We start from the raw sequence: 21,608 nt of genomic DNA, 5'->3' as shown, positions 1-21,608 counted from the left end.
CCTGCGCCGTGAAGCGGGCCGGGGCCGGGGCCGGGGCGGGCGGGGGCTTCCCAGACTGAAGCCACGCCTGCTCCCGCAGGTGGTGAATGGGCTTATGGAGCGGCCTGACTGGGAGACCGCCATCCGCAAGCCCCTGTGCAGCCTCCCGGCAGGCTCTGGCAACGCGCTGGCAGCTTCCTTGAACCATTATGCTGGGTGAGATCCTGGGCCATAGAGGGCCTCAGTTGCCCCTCCGTGCCCCTCTACTGCCAGGTGTCTTCCTAAGTTCCCACAGACTGAGGTCACTTCCATTCCCTCTTGTCTCCGTTCCGGGGCTCTCTCCCGGTGACCCCGGCTGGCCGCCTCCACCTGCTGCCTCTCACTGTTCCTGCCAACTCCCGATGGACCACGTCTCACTTGGCCTGTCCCCGTTCCCCAGGAGGAGGCAGGGTAGGATGCGTGGGGGCTCCTGACTGGCTCCTTCCGACATGTTCCCCCTGCAGCTACGAGCAGGTTACTAACGAAGATCTCCTGACCAACTGCACACTGCTGCTGTGCCGCCGGCTGCTGTCACCCATGAACCTGCTGTCGCTGCACACGGCCTCGGGGGTGCGCCTGTTCTCTGTGCTCAGCCTGGCCTGGGGCTTCATTGCCGACGTGGACCTGGAGAGTGAGAAGTATCGACGCCTGGGGGAGATGCGCTTCACTCTGGGCACCTTCCTGCGCCTGGCCGCCTTGCGCATCTACCACGGCCGGCTGGCCTACCTTCCTGTGGGAAGAGCCGTGTCTAAGACACCCGCCTCTCCTGCTCTGGTCCCGCGGGGTCCCGTGGACGTGCACCTCGTGCCACTGGAGGAGCCGGTGCCCGCTCACTGGACAGTGGTGCCTGACCAGGACTTTGTGCTGGTGCTCGTGCTGCTGCACTCACACCTGGGCAGCGAGATGTTTGCGGCACCCATGGGCCGCTGTGCGGCCGGCGTCATGCATCTGTTCTACGTGCGGGCAGGGGTGTCTCGGGCCATGCTGCTGCGCCTCTTCCTGGCCATGGAGAAGGGCAAGCACATGGAGTATGACTGCCCCTACTTGGTATACGTGCCTGTGGTCGCCTTCCGCCTGGAGCCCAAGGATGGAAGGGGTGTGTTTGCAGTGGACGGGGAGTTGATGATTAGCGAGGCTGTGCAGGGCCAAGTGCACCCAAACTACTTTTGGATGGTCAGTGGTTGTGTGGAGCCCCCGCCCAGCCAGGATCCCCAGCAGACACCATCTCCAGAAGAGCCCGTATGACCCCATTGGCCTTGTGTGCCTTAGTCTGCTGGGTCTGTGCTGAGCTCAGGACCTTTCCTGCTTCTCCAGGACTGCCCACAGCTCACGCAGGGTGGAGGGGATGCCGCTGGAGAAGGGGAGAAAGGTGTAGGCTGTGATTTGGGAGGGCAGACTCTGTCCACTGAAAGCCAGAATGAGGTACCGGCTCAGGAGCCCAGCTGGCTGGGCTGTTGCCTGTGGAAGGCATTCCGTTTTGTTCTGAGATTCTCCATCCCCTGAACCAAATCCAAATAAAGTAAAATTCCCAGCCTGCTGGTCCTGTCCTGACGAGTGGGGAGGGATTAGGGGTCTTGCTGCAGCCAGGACTATAGAATTTAACGTTAATGATACAAAGGTGCCCACCGGATGGATGTTACTGGTCCCCTGGCATAGCCATCACGGTAGTGGGTCCAGGACCAGAGCTGGTCCAGTTCTTCTTACTCAAGGGTGGGGCTCTACCACTGCTAATTATACCACCTCCAGCCTGAAGAAGCCTCTGCACTCGGCCAAGTGCCTGGCCACACATGGGAAGATGAGGCTCAGAGCTAGTATGTCTCACCTAGGATCACACAACCAGCTAGTCTCCACAAATCCGGTTGAAGCCCCACGTGGACTTGGCAGGAAAAGGAAAGTATCTCTGACTTAAGGGCATTAGAAAATTGGCGGGGGACAAGAGATTTCAGAAATCAAAGTGGCAGGTAGGCTGGGCGTGGTGGCTCATGCATGTAATCCCAGCACTTTGGGTGGCTGAGGTGGGAGGACTGCTTGAGCCCAGGAGTTCAAGACCAACCTGGGCAACATAGTGAGTCCTCATCTCTACAAAAAAATTTTAAAAATTAGGGCGGCATGGTGGTGTGCATCTGTAGTCATAGCTACTTGGGAGGCTGAGGTGGAAGGATCGCCTGAGTCCAGGAGGTCGAGGCTGTGGGAGGCTGTGATGGTGCCACTACACTCCAGCCCAGGTGACAAGATGAGACTGACTCAAAAAAAATAAAAAAAATAAAAGGTGGCAGGCAGCTCTTTTTTTTTTTCTTTCAGTGTGCTGCTGTTTATTGCTGGCAAGTTCTCTGGCACTGTTGATATTATTCTGAGTTTTTTTTTTTAATCAATATTTTTTATTATGATATTGTGGGGGTACAGTTAAGGGTTAGGTATACAAATATGCTTCATTCAGGCACCCTTGTTGATAAGAGGTGTCTCCCCGAGCTCTTCTTTTCAAAGGTGTCTGTCATCCCCCCAGTTAGGAGTCTAACTCAGCAGTCTTTGTCCTTCCCCAGCTGTCCTTGCAGAGGAATGTCAGGCAGGCGTTAAAAGGAAGCAGCAGGGAGGGGCAGATGCCAATCTTCCAAACTGGGCAACCATTTGGCTTTAAGCTCAGGAGTGACACCTGTCTACCGCCAGGTGCTGTGATGTCAGCGCCCCCAGAATCTGGAAGGAGCCGAACTGGCCGAACTGGTAAAATGTGGGCATCTGAGGGCCACAGCGGCTGGAAGGCAGGCGTTGCTGGCTCTTGAACACACCACCAGCCAGGAAGAGGCCAGAGGACTGCCCCCAGGACGGACGTGCAAAAGGCGGGCAAGCAGACCAGACTGGGAAGGTGCTATATGCGGTGGTCCCCCAACTTGCCAGAGGTTTTTCCTTCCCGTGTGTGTGTGTGTGACACAAGCACATCGTGCCCCAGAGAGAAAGAAAGGCAACAGAGCCCAGATGAATGGCAGAGGCAGGTTTAATGGTGTCACCTTGTCTTGTTAATGAGCCAACCAAAAAAAATGCAAGTAAAAAAAAGTTTAATCACACAGCACTTTATACAGATATTGTAAGCAGTAGGCATTCACATCTCCACATGAACAATGCACTGGGAAGCACAGCCCCACCAGTCACTCCAGGTGTTCTTCAAACAAGTTTCCGACTCTGGGCTCCAAATGCCGCAGGTGTGGTCCGGCTCCCTCTTACCGCGGCGCTGCTGGCTGGACAGTCACGGCACAGCTCAGGTGTGGAGCCCACTTAAGGCTGACAAGACGCATCATGCTTTGGCTTTTTTTTTTTTGTCTTTTTTCTATTAAGAGTTAATATCTTTGCTTTTGAATCTTTTTTCAAACCTTAAATATTACATACATACACCAAATACATTACATAGCTGCAATGTGCTCAACAGCATCCTCTTAACCCAGAGCTTCACATTATCAAAAGCTTAGAAAACTTGTAAACCTCTGGGCCTGTCTCTGGGCGATAGGAGGGTCCCCGCCGGCCACGCCCCCTGGGTTGAGCCTGCAGTTTGTAAGCCAAGGCTGATGGGAGGCCTCGCTCTAGTCCAACAGAGGGCTGGTTCGCTCTGAGTACAGGGAGTGGCACACCGTGTCCCAGCATGGTTTGATGAGGGAGAGGCCCTAGCACTTGCCCTGGCCTTGTGCAGCTGCTCCTGCCTTCTGGGGTGGAGAGGAGGCTGCGGCCCAAAAGCCAGAACTGCTGATGCCCCCACCAGCCTCAGACAGGAAGAGCAAGGCACCTTCAGCTGTTCCTAACCCCGAAGCTCCCTGGTCCTCAACTCCATGTTCATGTGTGAGGCCACCACATCTCCTGGGTGTCACCCTGAACCTAGCCTGGTCCCAACTTCTCTTAGAGAGCAAGTTCAAGAGGCCTAAGGGCTATAATGTGGTAAACAGGCCAGTGTAGAGCTGGGAGTCAGTGACAGCAGCTACAACTCCCAAGGGATAGTGTGGATGCTGGAGGACTAGGGAGGACCTGGTGGCGGTGGCGGCAGGAAGGTCTGGGACATGGGAAGGCTCAAGTCGAACCGAAGAGGTGGAAAGGGAGTAGGAGAATTGCTGGAGCAACTCACACTTCATGCAAGGCACATCCTCTCTCCCACTGGTATGCAGGGCATTTGGGCCCAAAGAAAGCCCAGCATCAGGCCCTAGGAACATCCACCTCAAACCCAAGAAGGGGACAGCACAGGAGCAAGTGCCGGAACATTCTGCCTAGGATGACAAGTGGTTCCAATTTTCTTTGCCACAGGGCACCTGCTGGAAGATTGCTTCGGAATAAAATGGCAGCATCTCAAGACACGTCTTGCACTTCAGCATCCAACTTGCCTTGGGGAGAAGAGGGCAGTGAGGGGCTTGCATGGGGGCAGAGGGGTGTGGGAGAGGAGAGACTCCAGGGAGGGAGTGAGCAGGCTGCAGCTGGCCTCTCCCACTGTGACGCTCCTTCCTCGAGGGCTGGCACTACTTGTCCTCTGTGCTCTCAGGCATGCCTGCCTCTAGCAGGGCGGCCCGGAACTGTGTCAGGACCCCCCGGATGCTCTTGATAAAACCCTTAGAAAGCGGAAAGAGGGGGAAGCCGATGTCAGGGAAGCCACTCTTCTCAGGCAAGAAGCTCCGGTAGCTCTTTCTCCGCTTCTTTGGCTTGACACTGGGTGGCGCTGATGCGTCTGGCGCAGTCTCCGAAGTCTGGTCTGTGTGGTCCCTGCTAGCTGAGGCCGGGCCCTGGGCACCGCCCTCTGAGTCTGAGCCCTGGGAGGCCTCTCCAGGGGCCAATCCTCCATCCTCAGGTTCTTGTCGGCTGGAGTCTGAGAGCTCGGCTACAGCAGGCGGCTCCGGTGAGCTGCTGGCTTTGGGGTCCCCATTGGGCAGCGCCTGGGCCCTCTCCAGAAGGGCATGGGTTTCCAGCCAGGACTCGATGCGGTTCACCAGTCGCCAGCCTCCAGTGCTGAAGTGCTGCCGGATCTCCTGCTCAAAGACCTCCGGGGGCCGCCGCACCAGCTGGGTCATGGACTGTACCACACGGATCAATGCCATCTCGTTGTAGCAGCGACTGTTCTCATAGCCTTCCTGCAGGCCCCGGTCACTGTCAAAGCCAGCTTCGTTGTAGTATGGTTCATTCACCAGGATCAGACCTTCAGGGAGGGACACTTGCCCTCAGTGGGAGGGAGGAGCCCTGATACAAGCCTGCCCTTAGCCCCCATCCTCACCCTCACCCTCACGGAATGGCCAGAGTCACCGTGCCCTCCACTGGCCCTCCCTGTCACTCCCCAACCCCAGCCCAGCCATACCTTGGATGGAGATGAGCACCTGGAGAAGGCTGGACTTGCTCGTCCACCTCTCTGTCCCCTGAAACACATACATGGCACCATTAACTCCGTCCCACCCACCACCGGCTTTCCCTCCTTCCCAACTGGGAGGGCTGGCATCATACTCACCTTTCCAATCCAGGTGCCCAGGAGACTGACACACACCTTCCCATTGTCATACAGGTTTGGGTTCAGACGGCCACTGCACTGGGAGAGGTAGCAGAAGTGGGGGGGCACAGCCGGGTAGATGTTAGGGAGCTGGATGTCAAACAGGTAGAGGCCGTCCTCATAGGGGGTTCGTGTGGGGCCCTTGATGAGGGCTGAGAAGAGGTCCTAGGGGAGGGAGGAAGGCTGAAGTTGGCCAGGCTCAGGGGTTCTGTTGTGGTGCCTGCATCTGCACCTCTCTTTTCTAGGGCACTCTGCAGATCTAGTGGGAGGACAAGCAGTACCTGGAACCCCAGACTCTGCTAGCAATGGGCGAAGCTAAGCGCAACTCTATCTGCAGACCCACTTGGCATCTTTGACCTCTGGCATATGAGGAATCTTCCTAACTGGTTTTTCTCTTATCAGGTGTTTTCCTCATAAATCATTACTTTAAGATTGTATTCCTCTAAACACCTGCCTTGACTCCCAAGCCTCAACAAGGCAAGCAATAATTACAAGCAGTTAGAAACTAAAAGGAAGTTCCAGGATGGTGAGGCTGCATTGCTTTTGCAGGGCTTGGAGGGAGGATGGTCTAACAGGAGAACACGAGAGTTTAAACTCCAGGGGAGATGTTTGGGGACCACCAGAGAACTCAGGCCATTAAGTCCTGAGAGCTGATCTGCAGATATCTGGAACCTGTGTGCACGTATGTGTGTGTGCATGTGCCACCTGCCAGGGCAGTGGGTGTGGGGCAAGTGATGAGCTGAAAAGCAGCAAGGGCAGAGCAGCCACTGGAGTAAGGGCATCCTCTCGTGTATGTTCTTGTTGGTGCCACCCAGACAGCCTCAAGATGATGTGCTCCTTTCCTTCCCCTGAATGTGATTTGGAAAAAAACAGAATAGAACAAAAAATACTGTTCCTTTCTTCCCTTCGCAGAGCTGAGACAGGCTGGAATTTTCAAAAGGAGTTTTACTAAAACCTAAAAAAAACCAAAAGTGTTATTAGGTGGGCTGTAAGTCCTCTCAACAGCGCCCCTCTTGATGGCTCTCAGGATACCTGCTCTTTCTTTTCTGTCTTCTTCCTTCCAGGGCAGGGCCAGAGCTGGGACCTCAGACCCAAATTAAGTGTTTAGCTGGTGCCTGGCCAACAGTGGAGGCCCAGGGGGTTGAGTAAACAAGGTGGCAGGCGGACGGGCCTGCCCAGCCAGGAGCAACAGAGGAAGCTGCCTCAGTAAACATGACTACTCAAGCACTCTAAACACCTGCCCTGACCCCCACATGACTCAAACATGTCCACAAACAGAGGAGTGGGAAAATGGAGGGTGACGTGGCCACATGATGTTATACTATTCTGCAGGTAAAAAGGAACAAACTAGATCATTATAAATCAACATAGATAGGTCTCAAAAATGACCCTGCTGAGTGAAGAAAGCAAATTACAGATGACATATGACGACATGCTATTTGTATGAACGAACCATACAAAATACTATATACTTAGAGGGATACACGAAAACGTTAAAAACATTTAAAGAGGTCATCCGTCTAGAAGAAGAACCACTAAATTTCTAACAGTCACCACCTCTGGAAGTGGGAAGAAGCCTAGAGTTTGGAGAAAGGGAAGTGAGGGCTGGTCAAAAGCAACTTTAGTTCTCTGTGTAATGTTCTAATTTCTCAAAAAGAAAAGCAGACTCCTATCAAGCAGGAATAACGAATTTCAAGCTAATTTTAAAAAGGAGGGAGGAAAGCAGCACCTGGTCTAGACACATGACTCTGTGTCAGCCCCTCACCTACTGAGACTGTGATCGCCCCTGTAAAAGGTGGGTGGCCTCCTAGGCACCAGTCAGCCCTGGAGGTCCAGGGACCTAAGGTTGGCAGCCTCTTGGGTAACAAGTGCTCACCCAGCACATCTGCACCTGCCCACATCAAGCCTACTTGCCATTCTATCCTCAAAAGTCTTGACCATGATGCCATCAGGCAGTGAGGTAGCCAGCAGCGCCATCTCTTTCCGTACTGTGCTGAAGAACTTCTTGGCTTCTGGAGGCTGGAACTCAATTTTCTTAAAAGAGTGATTTGCTAGAGGGGAAAAGAGAATGGTCAGTCCATAGGAGCTCCACCTGCAAACTCAGCTGCCACCTTTGGGAAGCATGGCTGGAGGGAACAGCAGCTCGGCGCTCCCAGACAGGTGAACAAACCCACAGGCTTCCCACCTGCTCCTGACCGAGCCAGGGAAACGGTTCGCCCCAGGCAGCAGTCAGGGGCCGGGAGGACATTCACAACTTGGGCCCGGGATCTGGTGGTACTAACAGGAGCCCTGGGGATGGCGGGGGAGTGAAGATGAAGCGAGGGGCGACTCACAGGGCGCGAACTCCAGAACCGAGAAGACCTCGCCCTTGGCACTGGTGAAGGTGACACCGGGCTTGCCACCACACTGCTGGCAGAGTACTGGGGTCTCGCTGGGCCACTCGGCCTTCACAGGTGACTGTCCCTCGGGCCTGTCCTCCTTGCGCTCTACGTCAGGCACTGACTCCATCTTCTCCTCCTCTGCAATAGCCACATTGTCCAGGGTCTTCTTGAGGTTTTCCTGCAGCTTCTTGATGTCATCCAGAAACTTCTTCTCCCGAGTTGGTTTCTCAGGCTCCACAGTCGGCGAGGTGGGCGAGCCTGTCAGCAGCTGCTCGACCGTCATGTTCTTGAGGCTCTCCAGGATCTTGATGGCCTCTTTCAACTCCCGGAAGCTCTTGGGGGGCCCGTCCTTGCTAGCCTTCTCCATCAGCCCGGCCACGGGAGCAGCCATGGCCACCGCCCCCTGCACAGCAGCCGTTGCAGCTTCTTCGCTGATCACCACCCCCTTGTCTTCCTCAGGGGCCACTGGCTGCTCGGCGGGTGGAATGGGGGGCTCCTCTATCTTGGGGTGCTCATCTTCCACCACCCCATTGTCTGTCTCCCAGCTGTCACTGTCATCTTCCCACTCATCTGAGGATGCCCCACTGGTGCTGCCTTCTACCGAATCGTAGTCTGACTCCTCGATCTCCGACTCGATGTTGTACAAGTGCTGGGGGAAAGAAGGGAAGTGTTGGGGTAATTCAGACAGGAAGTCACCTCTCTACCACTAAGGAGCAGCTCTGGGGACCCCTGGTCCTCACAGCTGATGGTGACTGGGCTCACTGAAGCCTTGGAAGTCTCATTCCACCTTCCCCCCTTCTTCTGCTCTGGACTTCACAGCTTGGGCCTTTCGGTGCTAGGTGAGCCCTAAGTCTCTGGGAGGGCCCTTCACCTGTTCTACCCCCCAGCAGAACCCAAAGCCCCTTCAATGGCCTGTTCCAGCCTCCCCTCCTTCTCTGCACACTTGATTAGAATCTGTTTGAGGGGCCAGGGTGTCCAAGGGGACACCTTGGCTAATCCAGTGCCATCCCCAGAGGACTCAAGTCAGCTGACAACGTGGGCAGGACAGCCTATGTCAGGCTACAGTGGGAGCTGGGCATGTGACAGGAGGGGGGGTGTGGGAGAGCTGGCCCATGTCATATCCTGGTGCCTTCCCTGGAATGGCTGTTGACATGATGGGAAGAGCCATTCCCTCCCCTGGACCCCACGCATGCACCAGGAGAGGGGAGCTAGACTGTGTGGATCAGCTCAAACCTGGGGCAAGGGAACGGGAACCCGAATGGCACTGGCTCTCTCTTTTGTCTTTCTTATTTGCTAGAGATTTCCCTTTCCTAGAAATGGTGGCAGGACAGGCTCCAATCTTCTTTTAGGAAGGACCCTGCATTTTCTTAGCACAGTGAGCTGAGAATCCAGGAAAATCCTGGAGGTCTATGAAAATCTACATGCATGTGAAAAGTCTGCCAGGAGAGGCAAGACTGGTGGGCCAGTTGTGGGATGCCACCACAACTCCTTACCCCAGAGCTGTGCAAAATGCCTGCCCTTTCTCTCAGGCTCTCAGAAACAGGACTTGGGCCATAGTCCCCAGCCCAGGCTGCCACTGTCGCAAGCTGAGCAGTTGGGGTCTTGCCAGAGTCTCACCTGGGGCAGGATGATGGTCTTTGAGTTATCGGCCCATACCACCTCCACCTTGCTGCTGACATCCACACGGGCCACCTGGCCTACCGATGGCTGCTGGGCAAAGGGGACACAATCAAGATGCAGCTCTCCAGCAGGGGTGAAGGCCAGAGCAACTTTGAAAGGACCTCCAGCAGTGGGTAGCAAGGGTTAAGGCCATGAGGACTAAAGAGATGAGGGCACTGGCAGGAGGTGAGTGACTCAGGTGTGGGACCCTTTTGCTTAAGCACCATCAGCACTCACCACCTTCACCACTCACCACCTTCACCATCCATTGAGCTCATGCTCCATCACCTGGCAGTTACACACCTACAACCCGGTCTTCACAAGTCCCCACTAATTCCCTGCCTAAAAGCAACATTCTGGCCCTCTCGGGGCTTCTTGCCATGTCCAGGATAGGGCTCCCTGCCTTGGTATTTCTGTTTCTACTCTCCCCCCGTCTGCATTCTGCCTCGACTCCCACCCAATGTTCCCACCTCCTCCTCAAGGCCCAGCACAAGGCCCAGCTCCCCAGCCTCTCCTGTGCTCTGCAGTGACTGACATCACTCAGCTCCGCTGAAATGTAACCAGCAAGGGCTCAGGGAGGTTGCAGGGCAACTCACTGCAGGGCAGCTGCCCTTCTGGGTTCACTGGCCCAGAGGACTTTCAGGTCTTGTCTCCTGGAGCCACCTGGTGGCACTATCAGGGACTGCAGCTGCTGCACAGGACAGGGAGCAGCATTCCAGAACTTGAACTTGGGGTGTACCTCATCCTCCTTGTGAGGAGCCCCATCCTCAGTATTGCCAATGCGGATGACAATGTCAGTTGTGCGGAACCGAAAGTCAGGGTGGTCAGCAATGTCATAAACGCTCACATCCTCTTCTTCTCCAATCAGCTGTGGCACAGGATGGATTGTCATGAGCCCAGGCTCTACACCCACCCCAGAGCCCACTCTGAAGAGAAGCAGGGGCTGCACACACCTCCACATCGTCCCCGCTCGGCCGCAGCTTGAACCACTTCACCATGCAGGTGCGGCCAATGTGGTCCCCAGATTGCACCACACCATAGACAGCAGGGTCTGGACAGCTCTGGACTAGGGAACCAGAGGAGGGGACGCAACTAACAAAGGGGCCCTGCGGTGCCTGCTACCCATGTCTCAAAGCACAGCAGGGCACAGAACCCAGACCCTCCCTGGCTCGGCCTCCCCCAGTCCTTGGAATGGTGAGACCTCTTCAAAGGGGCAGTCTCCTTCCTGACCTCATCAAGACCCCTTGCCCATTCTTCCCAAGCCCCCACCAGGCCCTTATCAGTGACGGCCTCGTTGACTGCCCTTCCAGAGCAGGACTACCTCGCTTATCGACCACGAAGTCCCCGGGGCAGAACTCATTGTTGTCCAGGTGGTGCACAGGGAAGAGGTCATTAGAGCGGATGTTGCACTCCACGGAGCCATCTTGCCACATCACGTCAGCGGAGGTCATCGTTGTCACCACCTCCACCGCCACCCTGCCGGTACAGGCCAGTGAGCCAGGCCATGCAAAAATGCTTCCCCGGGAAAGGGCAGAGAACCTTTCTTCTCCTTCCCCCTCCCGGTGGGTTTGACAACCTGAAACTCTTAATCCCAGGTCACCAGGAGTCTCTGATGCAGGCAAAGCTCTCCTACGGTTCTGATGCTATAACGTCTCCTGAGAATGGGACCCATCTGGGACAGCTCAGGCAGACGTGGTCCCAGAAGGCCATGCTCGAGGCCAGTGCCATCATGCCACCCTTGCACCACTCCTAGCGCCCTGCTTTCCACGAGGGCCTACCCCAGGCACTGTACACTGTCTCAGGTGGTATCCCTGGCCATCACCTGCAGACAGTGAGCGTGCATGTATTCACATGTGCTGAGGGGCTTCATGCTGGACACTGTGTATAGGGGAAGTGCTCTGAGTTTACCTGTCCCCCGGCTTGAAGTCACGAGTGGTTTTATTCTTCTTCCTTTTGTGTTTTCGCTTTAAGTTCTTGATGGACAAGGGGATGCTCTTTCTGCGACTTGTGCCACTGCCGCTCTGAGAGGAAGTAGTGGAGCTGGCGGAGGAGGTTACTGAGCTCGTGTCATCTGTGTCGTCGGCAGCCTCATCATCTGCATCCTGCTCTGCTGAGTGCAGCCTGTCGTCTCTGCCTTCCTTCAGCAGGAAAGGAGGCAGCTGCTCGCCAGACTCCTGAGGCTCCTCCGTGCTCTCGTCTTGCATCTCTACTGGACTAGCAGGCCCATCAGGTGTCTCTTCAGGGCTGGCAAGCCCCACTTCGCTCTTGGCTTTGACTTCCCCCTTCTTGTCTAGGTCCTCCATGGAATGGTCCCTGGAACACTGGGTGTCCGGGGAGCACGACATGATCCGCACAACCTGCTTCTTCAACAGGCGCTTCACCTGCGAGGGTGGAGCAAAGAGGAGGGAGGGCTGTGGAGCACACCAGGCTGGTTGGCCCTGCCCTGGGCCTGTGGACACTTGAGCAGACCTGGCCCAGGCATCCTGGTCTGGGGAGATGACAGCTATACACACCTGAGTGGCCAACAAGGGTCATCAGGGCTGTCCCCCAAGGCCTAAAGCACAGACTGTCCTTCCTGGCTGTGGAAATGGCTCAAGGCCAGTTCCTCAAGTGCCCACCAACCCCCAGCTCCAAGGACATACCTTCTTGGCCATAGAGCCCTCCCCCTGGGCGCAGTTTTTTTCTGGACATTCCCAGGCAATCTTGGCCGGCTCTACCTTGGCTGGGAAGACATACAGACAGCGTTCCCCAAGCTGCCGTTGAGCATGGTCAAAGCAGCCAAGACGCTTCACCCTGTGGGGAGAAGTCAGGGTGGGCCATGCTGGACTTCTGGAAAGCCAGCAATGTTCCTGGCCCTTCCCATATATCTGTGATGGGGCCTAGAGCCTTGCCCCAGGTGTGCCCCTGGGGTTGCTGGCGGTGAGGATATGCTCACCTGCCTAGGTTTTCCTGGGTGATGACAGAGGGTGGGGGGCTGACACTGTCCGTGCCCCCAGGACAGAAACTCTTGGTAATCCATGTGACTTTCAGCTCCACAACCTGTACCTGGGGATGGCAGGTGGATGTGCCAGTCAGGACAGGCTCTGACAGCACTCTCTTTAACCAACTGCCCAGAACCCACCTGACCTCCCAAGTGATCTTCCTAGTAGAGTACCAAGTATGGACTTGGGAGGGCAGGTGATCTACCAGGACCACTGTTGCTGCTTCATCCCAGTTAGGAGCCACTGGAACCCCCATTTGCCACTTGACCCTGCCATCTGGCTTAACCCGTGTAGGTCAGGCTGGGGGACACCTGCCTATTGGTCACTCCATGAACGGAGCCTGGAGTTCCTTTATCCTCAGAGCTCTTTCAGAGCAACAGGGTCCAGGTACCGAAAGCAGGGTTCAACACTCAGAGCGGGCAGGAAGGGGGCAGAAGCTCAGCTCCAGGGCATAGAGGTCACGGACCCCATCTCCCTGTCCCTGCCCGCAGGCCCTACCTCTTCCACCACCACTCGGAACTTGCTCTTGGTGCTGAGCACAGGCTTGATGCCCGAGAGCCACTGGACACTGGAGAAGATCTTGGCGGGGCCAATGAGCACCTGGCCTGGATAGAAGCCGTAGGAATCATCAAAGAAAAGACCCTGCAGGATTTGGGGCCAGAGGAGATTTCTTGTGAGCAGTGCCTCCTTGGGTGACAGTGCTCTCTGTGCCTGCCCCCTGCCACTCCCTATTTGCAGAAGCCTACTCACACGCAGTTCCCATGCTTTCTGAAACAAATTTAGCGGTCCCAGAGCAGCACTTCCCAAACCCAAGGTGCACACAAATCACCAATAATCTTGTTAAAATGCAGGTTCTATGTTCCTAAAGAGCTTCATGCAATGTCAGTGCTGTTGGTCAAGAGGTCATACTTTGAAGTACAGTTCTAGAGAGCAGTAGTCCATAGACCTGTTTGCTCATGCACACAGGTACTACTGTACTATTATATCATCCTGAACTAAGATCTAAGACACTAGATACACCCTAAGACAGAAATACACCACCTCAGTCTTCCAAGTAGCTAGAACCACAAGGGTGTCACCATGCCTGGCTAATTTTTTGATTTACTGTAAAGACGACGTCTTGCCAAGTTGCCTAGGCTGGTCTTGAACATGTAGGCTCAGGTAGTCCTCTCGCTTCAGCCTCCCAAAGTGATGGGATTATAGATGTGAGCCACCATGCCCAGCGAAAAATGGAGACTTTAAAGGATGAGATGCAAAGCTAGGAGAACTGCAAATAAAAGTTCTAGGACTTTCTGCCTATGCCCAAACTTGTAGATTCTCTGGTGTATGTCCACCCCTTTTCTAGGAAACCGCTTTGCTTAGCTGGTGCCAGCTACAAGCTCTTTGCTAAGCAATCCTTCTTTCAGAGGGCTGAGCAACAAGAGAAGGGCACCTCCCAAACCCCCAAGCAGCAGGACTAGGCAGAGCACACTACCGAGTCGCTGACATGCGGGCAGACATCGTAGAGCTTGGCACCATCTTCTGTGTTCATGGAGCATCTGAAACAGTGAACAGAGGATTGGTCTCCACCGGGGAGCGCAATGAGGATTGAACAGTAGTGACCCAGACATGCCCACAAGCCCTAAACAACACAATTCATTTTCAGCCATCAGTTCAGCCTGAGATGGTACAAGAAATGATCCCACAATGAACAAGACCCTACATCCCGAGTGCTCACCATTATCAAAGTAAAGTCCCAGACTCTAGCAAATATCTCAAATGAAAATGTTTCTACCCAAGTCGAGACAGACCAGAAAATGAGCAAGAGAATTAGGCCACAGAAGATAAAGAGACCGGCACGGGTTAGGCCCTGAGATGCAAGGCCCCAGATGCCTGCAACATCTGTCATTGCCCTCGAACAAACCTGTCATAACAGGCCCCGTGAGAAAACACCCTCTTCCTTTCCTTTTCAAATGGCTGCCCTTCCCAGGCTCCCTCATGGTGAGACATCTACCTGGCGCCATTGGACAGCTTCAGGATGATCTGGTTCTTCAAGTCGTAGACCTTCCCCAGCCAGCAGTCATAGGCAATGTAGTCCCCATACATGAAAGGCTGCAGACAAGAGAGCAGGGACAGTGAGACAGCAGACAATATTCATGTCCAGAGCACACATTCCTCTCTGTCTCACTGAGACAGGGAGGAGGATTTAGATAGCTCACTGCCTGGACAGGTCGGCTACTAGCCCTAAATAACTGCCGCAACAGGCCCTCCCCCCAAGTTCTAGGCTGCATTTCAACTCCCCTTTATAGTGAGCAGGATGTGGTAGTATAGGCAGGTTCCTGGTGTGCATGGGGTAGAGTGTGTCATACAGAGGTCTGACGGCATTCATGGACACAGGGCACCTGGCAAGAGTGGGCCATGGAGGTGGCAGGCAGAGGAGATAACCACACTACTGGGGTGGGTACGTGGACAAATAAGTGCTTTGAGAAAATACACTGAGGATATTGAGAGGCAAGTATCTCACTGTTAGAGAAGGTGCTCTACTAAAGTAGAAAGGATGAAGAAAAGTCTCAGATGCTGAAGTGGAATTAGAGGTAGTAGAATGAACGCATGTATCTTAATATATACATGGAATAGATATTGCCATATTTAGATGTGTGTGCATATGTACATACATATGTACATTTCCCAGTGCTGTCCTAAAAGGGCCTAGTAGCAATTAGCACACCTAGAATCCAGGTCTTGGTTTTTGGTTGCTTTTTATTTTTTTGAATTGGAGTCTCACTCTGTCGCCCAGACTGGAGTGCAGTGGGATGCTCCCGGCCACTGCAGCCTCGACCTGCTGGGCTCCAGTAATCCTCCCGCCTCAGCCTTCCAAGTAGCTGGAATTGCAAGGACGCACTACTGTGCCCGGCTAATTTTTGATTTATTGTAGAGACGAGGTCTCGCCAAGTTGCCTGGGTGAGAATCCAACCCGCAAGCTCAGGCGATCCACATGTCTCAGTCTCCCAAAGTGCTGGGATTACAGGCTGAGCCACCGCGCCTGGACCAGGTCTTGGTTTTTTAAATATCATTCTCAGCGAGGTGTAGTAGCTCACGCCTGTAATTTTAGCACTTGGGAGGCAGAGGTGAGAGGAATGCCTGAGTTTGCAGGTTCAAGACCAGCCTAGCCTGGGTGTAACATGGTGAAACCTCATCTCTACAATAAATCAAAAATTAGCTGGACATGGTGGTGCATGCCTATAGTTCCAGCTACTTGGAAGGCTGAGGCGAAGGATCCCCTAAGCCTAGCTGGTTGAGGCTGCAGTCGCTGTGTGTGCCACTGCACTCCAGTCTGGGTGACAGAGACCTCAACTCAAAAAATAAAAAAAAATAAAAGTAAAAATAAATATCATTCTCCTCTGAAAAGAACTAAGCTCCTTGAAGAAGGATTCGGGGCTGGATCAGAAAAAAATATAAGATAAGCCCAGAATATCTCATGCCAGAAAGTAAGAAGGTACTTAAATAAAGAAAAAAAGACAGGGCCATGTGAATAGGACATAACAGCCAGCTTGAAGGGCTACTGTTGGCCATATCTGAGCTGATTTAAACAACAAAACAAATAATGGTAGAATGAATTACAACCAACTGAATAGCACAAAAATCTCTAAGTTCACACTTAAGAAAATGAATAAACTTTTTCATATTTGAAAAAATGAATAAACTATAAATTTTTTCATAATTATGAAAAACGATTTTTTTTTTTTTTTTGAGTTGGAGTCTCACTATGTCACCCAGACTGGAGTGCAGGGGCCGCTCCCGGCCACCGCAGCCTCGACCCGCTGGCTTCCAGCGATCCTTCCGCCTCAGCCTTCTGAGTAGCCGGAATTACAGGCGCACACTACCAAACCCGGCTGATTTTTGATTTACGGTAGAGATGAGGTCTCGCCAGGTTGCCCAGGCGGGTCTCGCACCCGCGGGCTCAGGCAATCCACTCACCTCAGCCTCCCAAAGGCGCGGGATGACAGGCGGAGCCACCGAGCCCGGCTCGAAAAACGATTTTTAAAGTGAATAAATGAGGCAAAAGGTAAAGCTTCCTCAAACAGTAGAACCCTAACTACTAGAAATGAGGAAGGAACAGTGGCCTCCTACAACCACCACTTAGCAACATGAGCGTGATGATGGCGGTGCAGGCAGGACAGTGAGCGGAAGCCAAGCCTGGTGGTTTGGGTTTGACAAGCGACAGGCTGCTGACATAATCTGGGAATACGCTCCCACAAGATATAATAACTTAAAAAGGGGGTAGATGGTGGCCTTACGGTAGAGAGACCTGGTGGACACCAAGATGACCAAGGGGTCAAAGCAAACATTCTCAGCATCATGCCTACTGGTACCGTGAGTCAGAGCAGAGCTCAGTGGCACCTGCGTGGCCGGCATGCCAAGAATACATGGGCAATGAGGCCACACCAGACAGACCCAGGCCAGGGTCAGGTTACTTCATGTATCACTGTCCAGGACATGGAGGAACAAACCATTCCAGATTGGAAACAGAGCAAAGAGTTGACAACTAAATGCAAAACGTCTTCCTGAATGGGATCCTAGATCAGAAAAATAGTGAGGGGACAAATGAATGGGCTCTGTGTACCAGACAGTAACTATCAATGTTGACTTCCTAACCCGGGAGGTTACACGGTGGTTATATAGGAGAGTGTCCTTGTTTTTGGAAAATATGCACTGCAGTATCCGGGGGTAACAGAGCATCTTATCTGTAGCCTGCTTGCAAATGCTTCAGGAAGAAAAAAAGACTGGTGAGAAGGGAAGATGGGGAAGGAGGGTGAGGTGGTGACAGAGCAAATGGAGTGAAATGGTAACAGCTGAGGACCTGGTTGAGGGGAATACAGGAATCTACAACTTTTCAGTAAGTTTGAAATCATTTTAAAAATAAATGATTGAAAAACATTTTCTAAAAAGAAGTGTCAGAGGAGAAAGGAAAATAGGTAAAGGCAACAACACCGGCAACCTGCGCTGAGGTTAGAGCAGTAAGGATGTGTCCTGACCTCATGTCTAAATTGCTCACTTGCAAGTGGCAACTTCAAGGCGCCACGATGCCAGCTGCCTCCGCACTTCAGTCAGACCCGAGAGGCCTGGCAAGAACATGGAGGGCTCACAGGCCATGCTGCTGAGAGAACGGGAGGGCCCGGAAAGACCACTCAGAAGACAGAGCTGGCTCACCCAGATGTGCTGGAGGTCCTTGCTGTTGACGGGATAGATGATGCAGTTGGTGCCGATGAGCTTGACGGCACAGTCGATGTTGACATCTATCACTGTGCCACACTGACTGTCCTGCGGGAAGGAGGAGGCATGCAGGCTGAGCAGATACAGCAGCCCTGGCCACCACAGGAGACCCAGCCCAGACAATCCCCATGTGGCCCCCCACCAGAGCCAGTCAGCTCTCCCAGAATGTGGGGTGGGCAGGCTCAAAGTCCCAGGGTGGCTGCCCCGAGGCCCGGAGCTGGGGTGGGGATGCAGGACTCACGGTGGATCTCATGTGCCGGACCACATCCCGGGGCACCACGGAGCGGTCCTCTAGTTTCAACTGTAAAAGAAAATACAGGTATGAGAGAATGGACTCTGCAGCCACCACAGGATATATTTTTCTTCCAACTTCCTAAGTATTCGGCTCCAAGCATCTTCACAGATGCACATCCCGCTAACCAGCACCCAGACCCAAAGACAGAACATGTCATGCCCACAAGCCTCCTGGTGCCCCCTCCGGTCAGTCTCTCCAGCCACATGCAAGCATGAGGCTTACTGGAGATATTCCCAATCACACTAAACAATGTGGCTAAATGATAGATCACATAAGGCCTCACTTTAATTAAAGATCTAACAGCCTATCCTATGGACAGCAAAACACGCTACCATGAGTTCAGTTCCTTTCAACCTTCTGCAAGCACCTGTCCTCCAACCCCGCTGCTCAGCGCTGAGCAAAGAGTGGGCTGGGGGAGGAGTGGGACGCCAGGTTGTGGCGGATCACCCTGAAGCCCAGCTATCACCCGACCCCACATTCTAATCTGGTTTATCCTCCTCACCAGCTGCAGCCTGCCCCTTATCTATGGCACTGCGAAGCCCCGCGGACTGCTGAGTAACTCTAGGACGGCTGGCTTTCAGAGCCTGGCCACCCACACAAGCACCTGACTTGTCCCTCCATCCACACCCAGCAGCGGCTGCCACCTCCTGCTGCCGAATCCCCGACAGCCCAGGCAGGACCAGCCTCTGGATGCATCCCGAGGTAGAGCCAAGAGGTGCTTCAAGTAGGAAAACAATCATATGGCAAGGAAGGGAATGAGGACAACGCCAGGGGAGAAGGCAATATGGTAGGAGCTGGGCACTTCGTCCTCTTGTTTTTGCTGCTTCCCCAAACCTGGGGCGACTCCTCTGGAGTTCTTCACTGAGTCATAGCCCACCTCTAAGACCCCATACCATGGAGCTGGAGGAGATATTCCCTCAAACAACTGAGTTATTCCTCAGTGGTGGCCTCTCTCTACCCCCAGGGCACTGAAAGGTCACCACTAGGAAAGGAGAACTGAAGTTGAAACTTGAAAAAGGAAGATACCAATTCAAGGTCACCAAAATTTTGGCAATCACGACTAAAGCAAATTCTGCTCTATTAGTGGGATGTGGCTCACAAAAAAAGGAAAGGGGAAGCACTGGACTCCACCACCAACCTGCGGTGGCTCTACTGAAACAGGAGGCCATGTCCCAGATGACAAGTCTCGTTCTTAAGTATGGGGTTGCCAAGTCAGACACAGAAACCCGAGCAAACTGTGCCTGTCTACACTAAGCAGGGATGACTGAGGCCGGACAAGTAAGGCAGTGGGGGCACAGTCGGACATGTGGTGCGGGGCACACAGCAGGCGCCCAGCAAGGCTGGCTGTGATCTGGCCCTGTGGGGTGCAGGCTGGAAACTCCTGAAAGGTCAGGCTCTCCTGACTTCTGCCGCATGATGCCAATGAGATGTCACTTTTCTAACTCAGGAAACATTCTATGCTGTAACTCTCCCAAACATCTACTCTGGGTCATGGTATTTTTTGTGCTGCCCCACTCTATCTCAAGTCCCTGATTCCATAGAAACCAGAAGCCGGCCACCTATAATCCCTGCACTTTGGGAGGCCAAGGGAGAAGGATTGATTAAGTCCAGGAGTTCAAGAACAGCCTAAGTTACATAGTGACCTCATTTCTAAAAAAAATGTTTTTAAATTTGCCAGGCATGGTGGTGCCTGACTGTAGTCCCAACTATTTATGAGGCTGAGGCGGAAGGATTGCCTGAATCAGTGCAGTCTTTGATGGACACTCTGTCCAGCCTAACTGCACCCCTGGGGGTGCGGGAGAAACTGAGGCTCCAACTCTGGGGCTGAAGTAAAAACACAACAGCTGGTGAAAGCTGCTATCACGGCAAAGCCAGTGGCTGGCAGGGTAGGCAGTGCCCAATACGCTCAGGAGAGGGAGTCTATGCAGCAAAAGCTGTCCTCTCCACACAGCTCCCTGGCCAAGAGTGACTCTACTCCACTGGGAAGCTGCCTCTAGGGGCTCATCTAATCTTTCTGTGACAAGGAGTTATATTTCTCCAAAGCCTTGTTGGTGCTGGGAGCAGAGTCGGAGTGACAGGGAGAAGGAAGGGGAGGGGGCTACTATGGTCGCTGTACTCCCTTTTCTTGAGAATTCCAGAAACAGAGACAAAAGGTATCTGGAGGGGCTCAGGATGACTTGGGAGGCTCTCCAATGTCTTTCATGACTTTCATGACTTTCCCTTCTAACTCCCTATGTCCCATCTATACTGGGCAATGTTTTTCTCCAAATGAGCCTGTACTCCCCCATCTTTGGGCCACTCCGCTGAATGGTTCCTTCCAAACGTTGTTCTCTCCTGGACTCCTACACGTGCTATCTGCTTCAGGAAGTCTTTCAGTGTTACCCTTCTGGAAGAAACCATGGTGCTTCTGGAGAACTCAGGAGCTCTGGAGTCCTCCACCTTATAGTAACAGCACAACGAAGTGCTTATTGCCTATCAGGTAGTTTTCTAAGAAGATTTTTACTAAGCACTATGTATTTTTACCTGTGAGAGGCTCCAAATTGTATGAAGTGATATTACCATCATTCCTAATTTACAGATAAGTAAACTGAGACAAAGAAAATAAGTAATGAATGTTCAAGGTTGCCAAGCTCATAAGTAGTACAGCTTAGGCAGTTTGGCTCGAGTACATTCTCTTAACCACATACAAAGCTCATCCCTTCTCAGAGCTGCAGAGACAACAGAGCAAAACACATTTCCAGCAAGTTCACGCATTCTAGAAGGCAGAGATTCTTCTACTGGCTATAAAAGCAATGAACATTCTCCTCATTTCTAGGGCACGTGGAATGCAGTTGTGGTGACCTCAACTATGGATGTCATGGAGGCCCTGAGTGCTTGCTGGGCGGGAGCAGCCCTGAGGTCAGCAGTTTGCCCTCTACTTCCCCTTCCACCTTCTGCCAGCAAAGATCAAATACCCAAATCGCAGGTGCCAGCACTGTGCCTGCTCTGGGAAAACAACAAATGCTAGAACAAAACTAAGCTAGGAACTAAAATCTGTTAAGGTACACCCTGAGTGTAGTTTAAAAAATTGTTACTAGGAGGAGATCTAACATGGAGGAAGGGTAGATTTCAACTTTCGTCACAGACTCTGAAATTCTGAATGACTTCTGAGTTGGCAAGCTATTTATTGTCTAACATATATTGGGGTGCTGTAGCTATCAGAGCTTTCTAAGCAGAAAAAGGACAAAAAGATAAGACACTATAATGTTAACAATCTCTCTAAGCCAGGAGGGGTCCTGGATAGTCTAAGTAAACATGCATTCCTGTGGACACACGTGACAGGGCTGTGGGACTGTATGGTGCATCAAACACCACAACTGCCCTTGGAGGAGAGAGATGCTGGCACACACTGTGGAGGAGGAAAAGTCAGGCTTTAAGGAGTTTGTGAATCTGATTGATGCTGACCGTGCACCTCCCATGTACCAGGCATAAGAAGACACATCCCACTCACAAAGTACACATTCTCTCCTGCAGTGGGAGAA

The 21,608-nt window shown here is 53.1% G+C and overlaps 2 protein-coding genes across 3 annotated transcripts in view; one reads left to right on the top strand and one right to left on the bottom strand.

The window, feature by feature from the left end:
* The window catches only part of SPHK1 (sphingosine kinase 1), a gene marked incomplete at its 5' end in the record, with an annotated part of 2,434 nt that extends 884 nt beyond the window's left edge, over window positions 1-1,550 (top strand). The window contains 2 exons of the mRNA XM_008049239.1: window positions 1-195; window positions 483-1,550. The exon at window positions 1-195 is cut by the window's left edge and continues 22 nt beyond it. Of these exons, the coding sequence (XP_008047430.1) occupies window positions 1-195; window positions 483-1,263 (976 nt within the window). The remainder of the gene's footprint in view (window positions 196-482) is intronic.
* Window positions 1,551-2,989: 1,439 nt separating this feature from the next.
* The window catches only part of UBE2O (ubiquitin conjugating enzyme E2 O), a 65,059-nt gene continuing 46,440 nt past the window's right edge, over window positions 2,990-21,608 (bottom strand). The window contains exons 2-18 of one of the 2 annotated variants that reach the window (XM_021708133.1): window positions 18,034-18,093; window positions 17,730-17,840; window positions 14,533-14,630; window positions 14,014-14,077; window positions 13,038-13,181; window positions 12,494-12,603; window positions 12,201-12,351; window positions 11,467-11,939; window positions 10,880-11,034; window positions 10,512-10,624; window positions 10,298-10,426; window positions 9,517-9,609; window positions 7,852-8,548; window positions 7,433-7,569; window positions 5,480-5,683; window positions 5,333-5,390; window positions 2,990-5,176 (exon numbers count right to left, since the gene is read on the bottom strand). In XM_021708133.1, coding sequence (XP_021563808.1) covers window positions 4,506-5,176; window positions 5,333-5,390; window positions 5,480-5,683; window positions 7,433-7,569; window positions 7,852-8,548; window positions 9,517-9,609; window positions 10,298-10,426; window positions 10,512-10,624; window positions 10,880-11,034; window positions 11,467-11,939; window positions 12,201-12,351; window positions 12,494-12,603; window positions 13,038-13,181; window positions 14,014-14,077; window positions 14,533-14,630; window positions 17,730-17,840; window positions 18,034-18,093 — 3,468 coding nt within the window. In that variant the 3' untranslated portion in view covers window positions 2,990-4,505. The remainder of the gene's footprint in view (window positions 5,177-5,332; window positions 5,391-5,479; window positions 5,684-7,432; window positions 7,570-7,851; window positions 8,549-9,516; window positions 9,610-10,297; window positions 10,427-10,511; window positions 10,625-10,879; window positions 11,035-11,466; window positions 11,940-12,200; window positions 12,352-12,493; window positions 12,604-13,037; window positions 13,182-14,013; window positions 14,078-14,532; window positions 14,631-17,729; window positions 17,841-18,033; window positions 18,094-21,608) is intronic. The other variant, XM_008049238.2, reaches the window with a different exon arrangement.

Source organism: Carlito syrichta, unplaced genomic scaffold (assembly GCF_000164805.1).
Source record: "Carlito syrichta isolate Samal-C Ts95f unplaced genomic scaffold, Tarsius_syrichta-2.0.1 Scaffold130825, whole genome shotgun sequence".
Lineage (NCBI taxonomy): Eukaryota > Metazoa > Chordata > Mammalia > Primates > Tarsiidae > Carlito > Carlito syrichta.
This window is presented reverse-complemented; position numbering and strand designations above follow the sequence as displayed.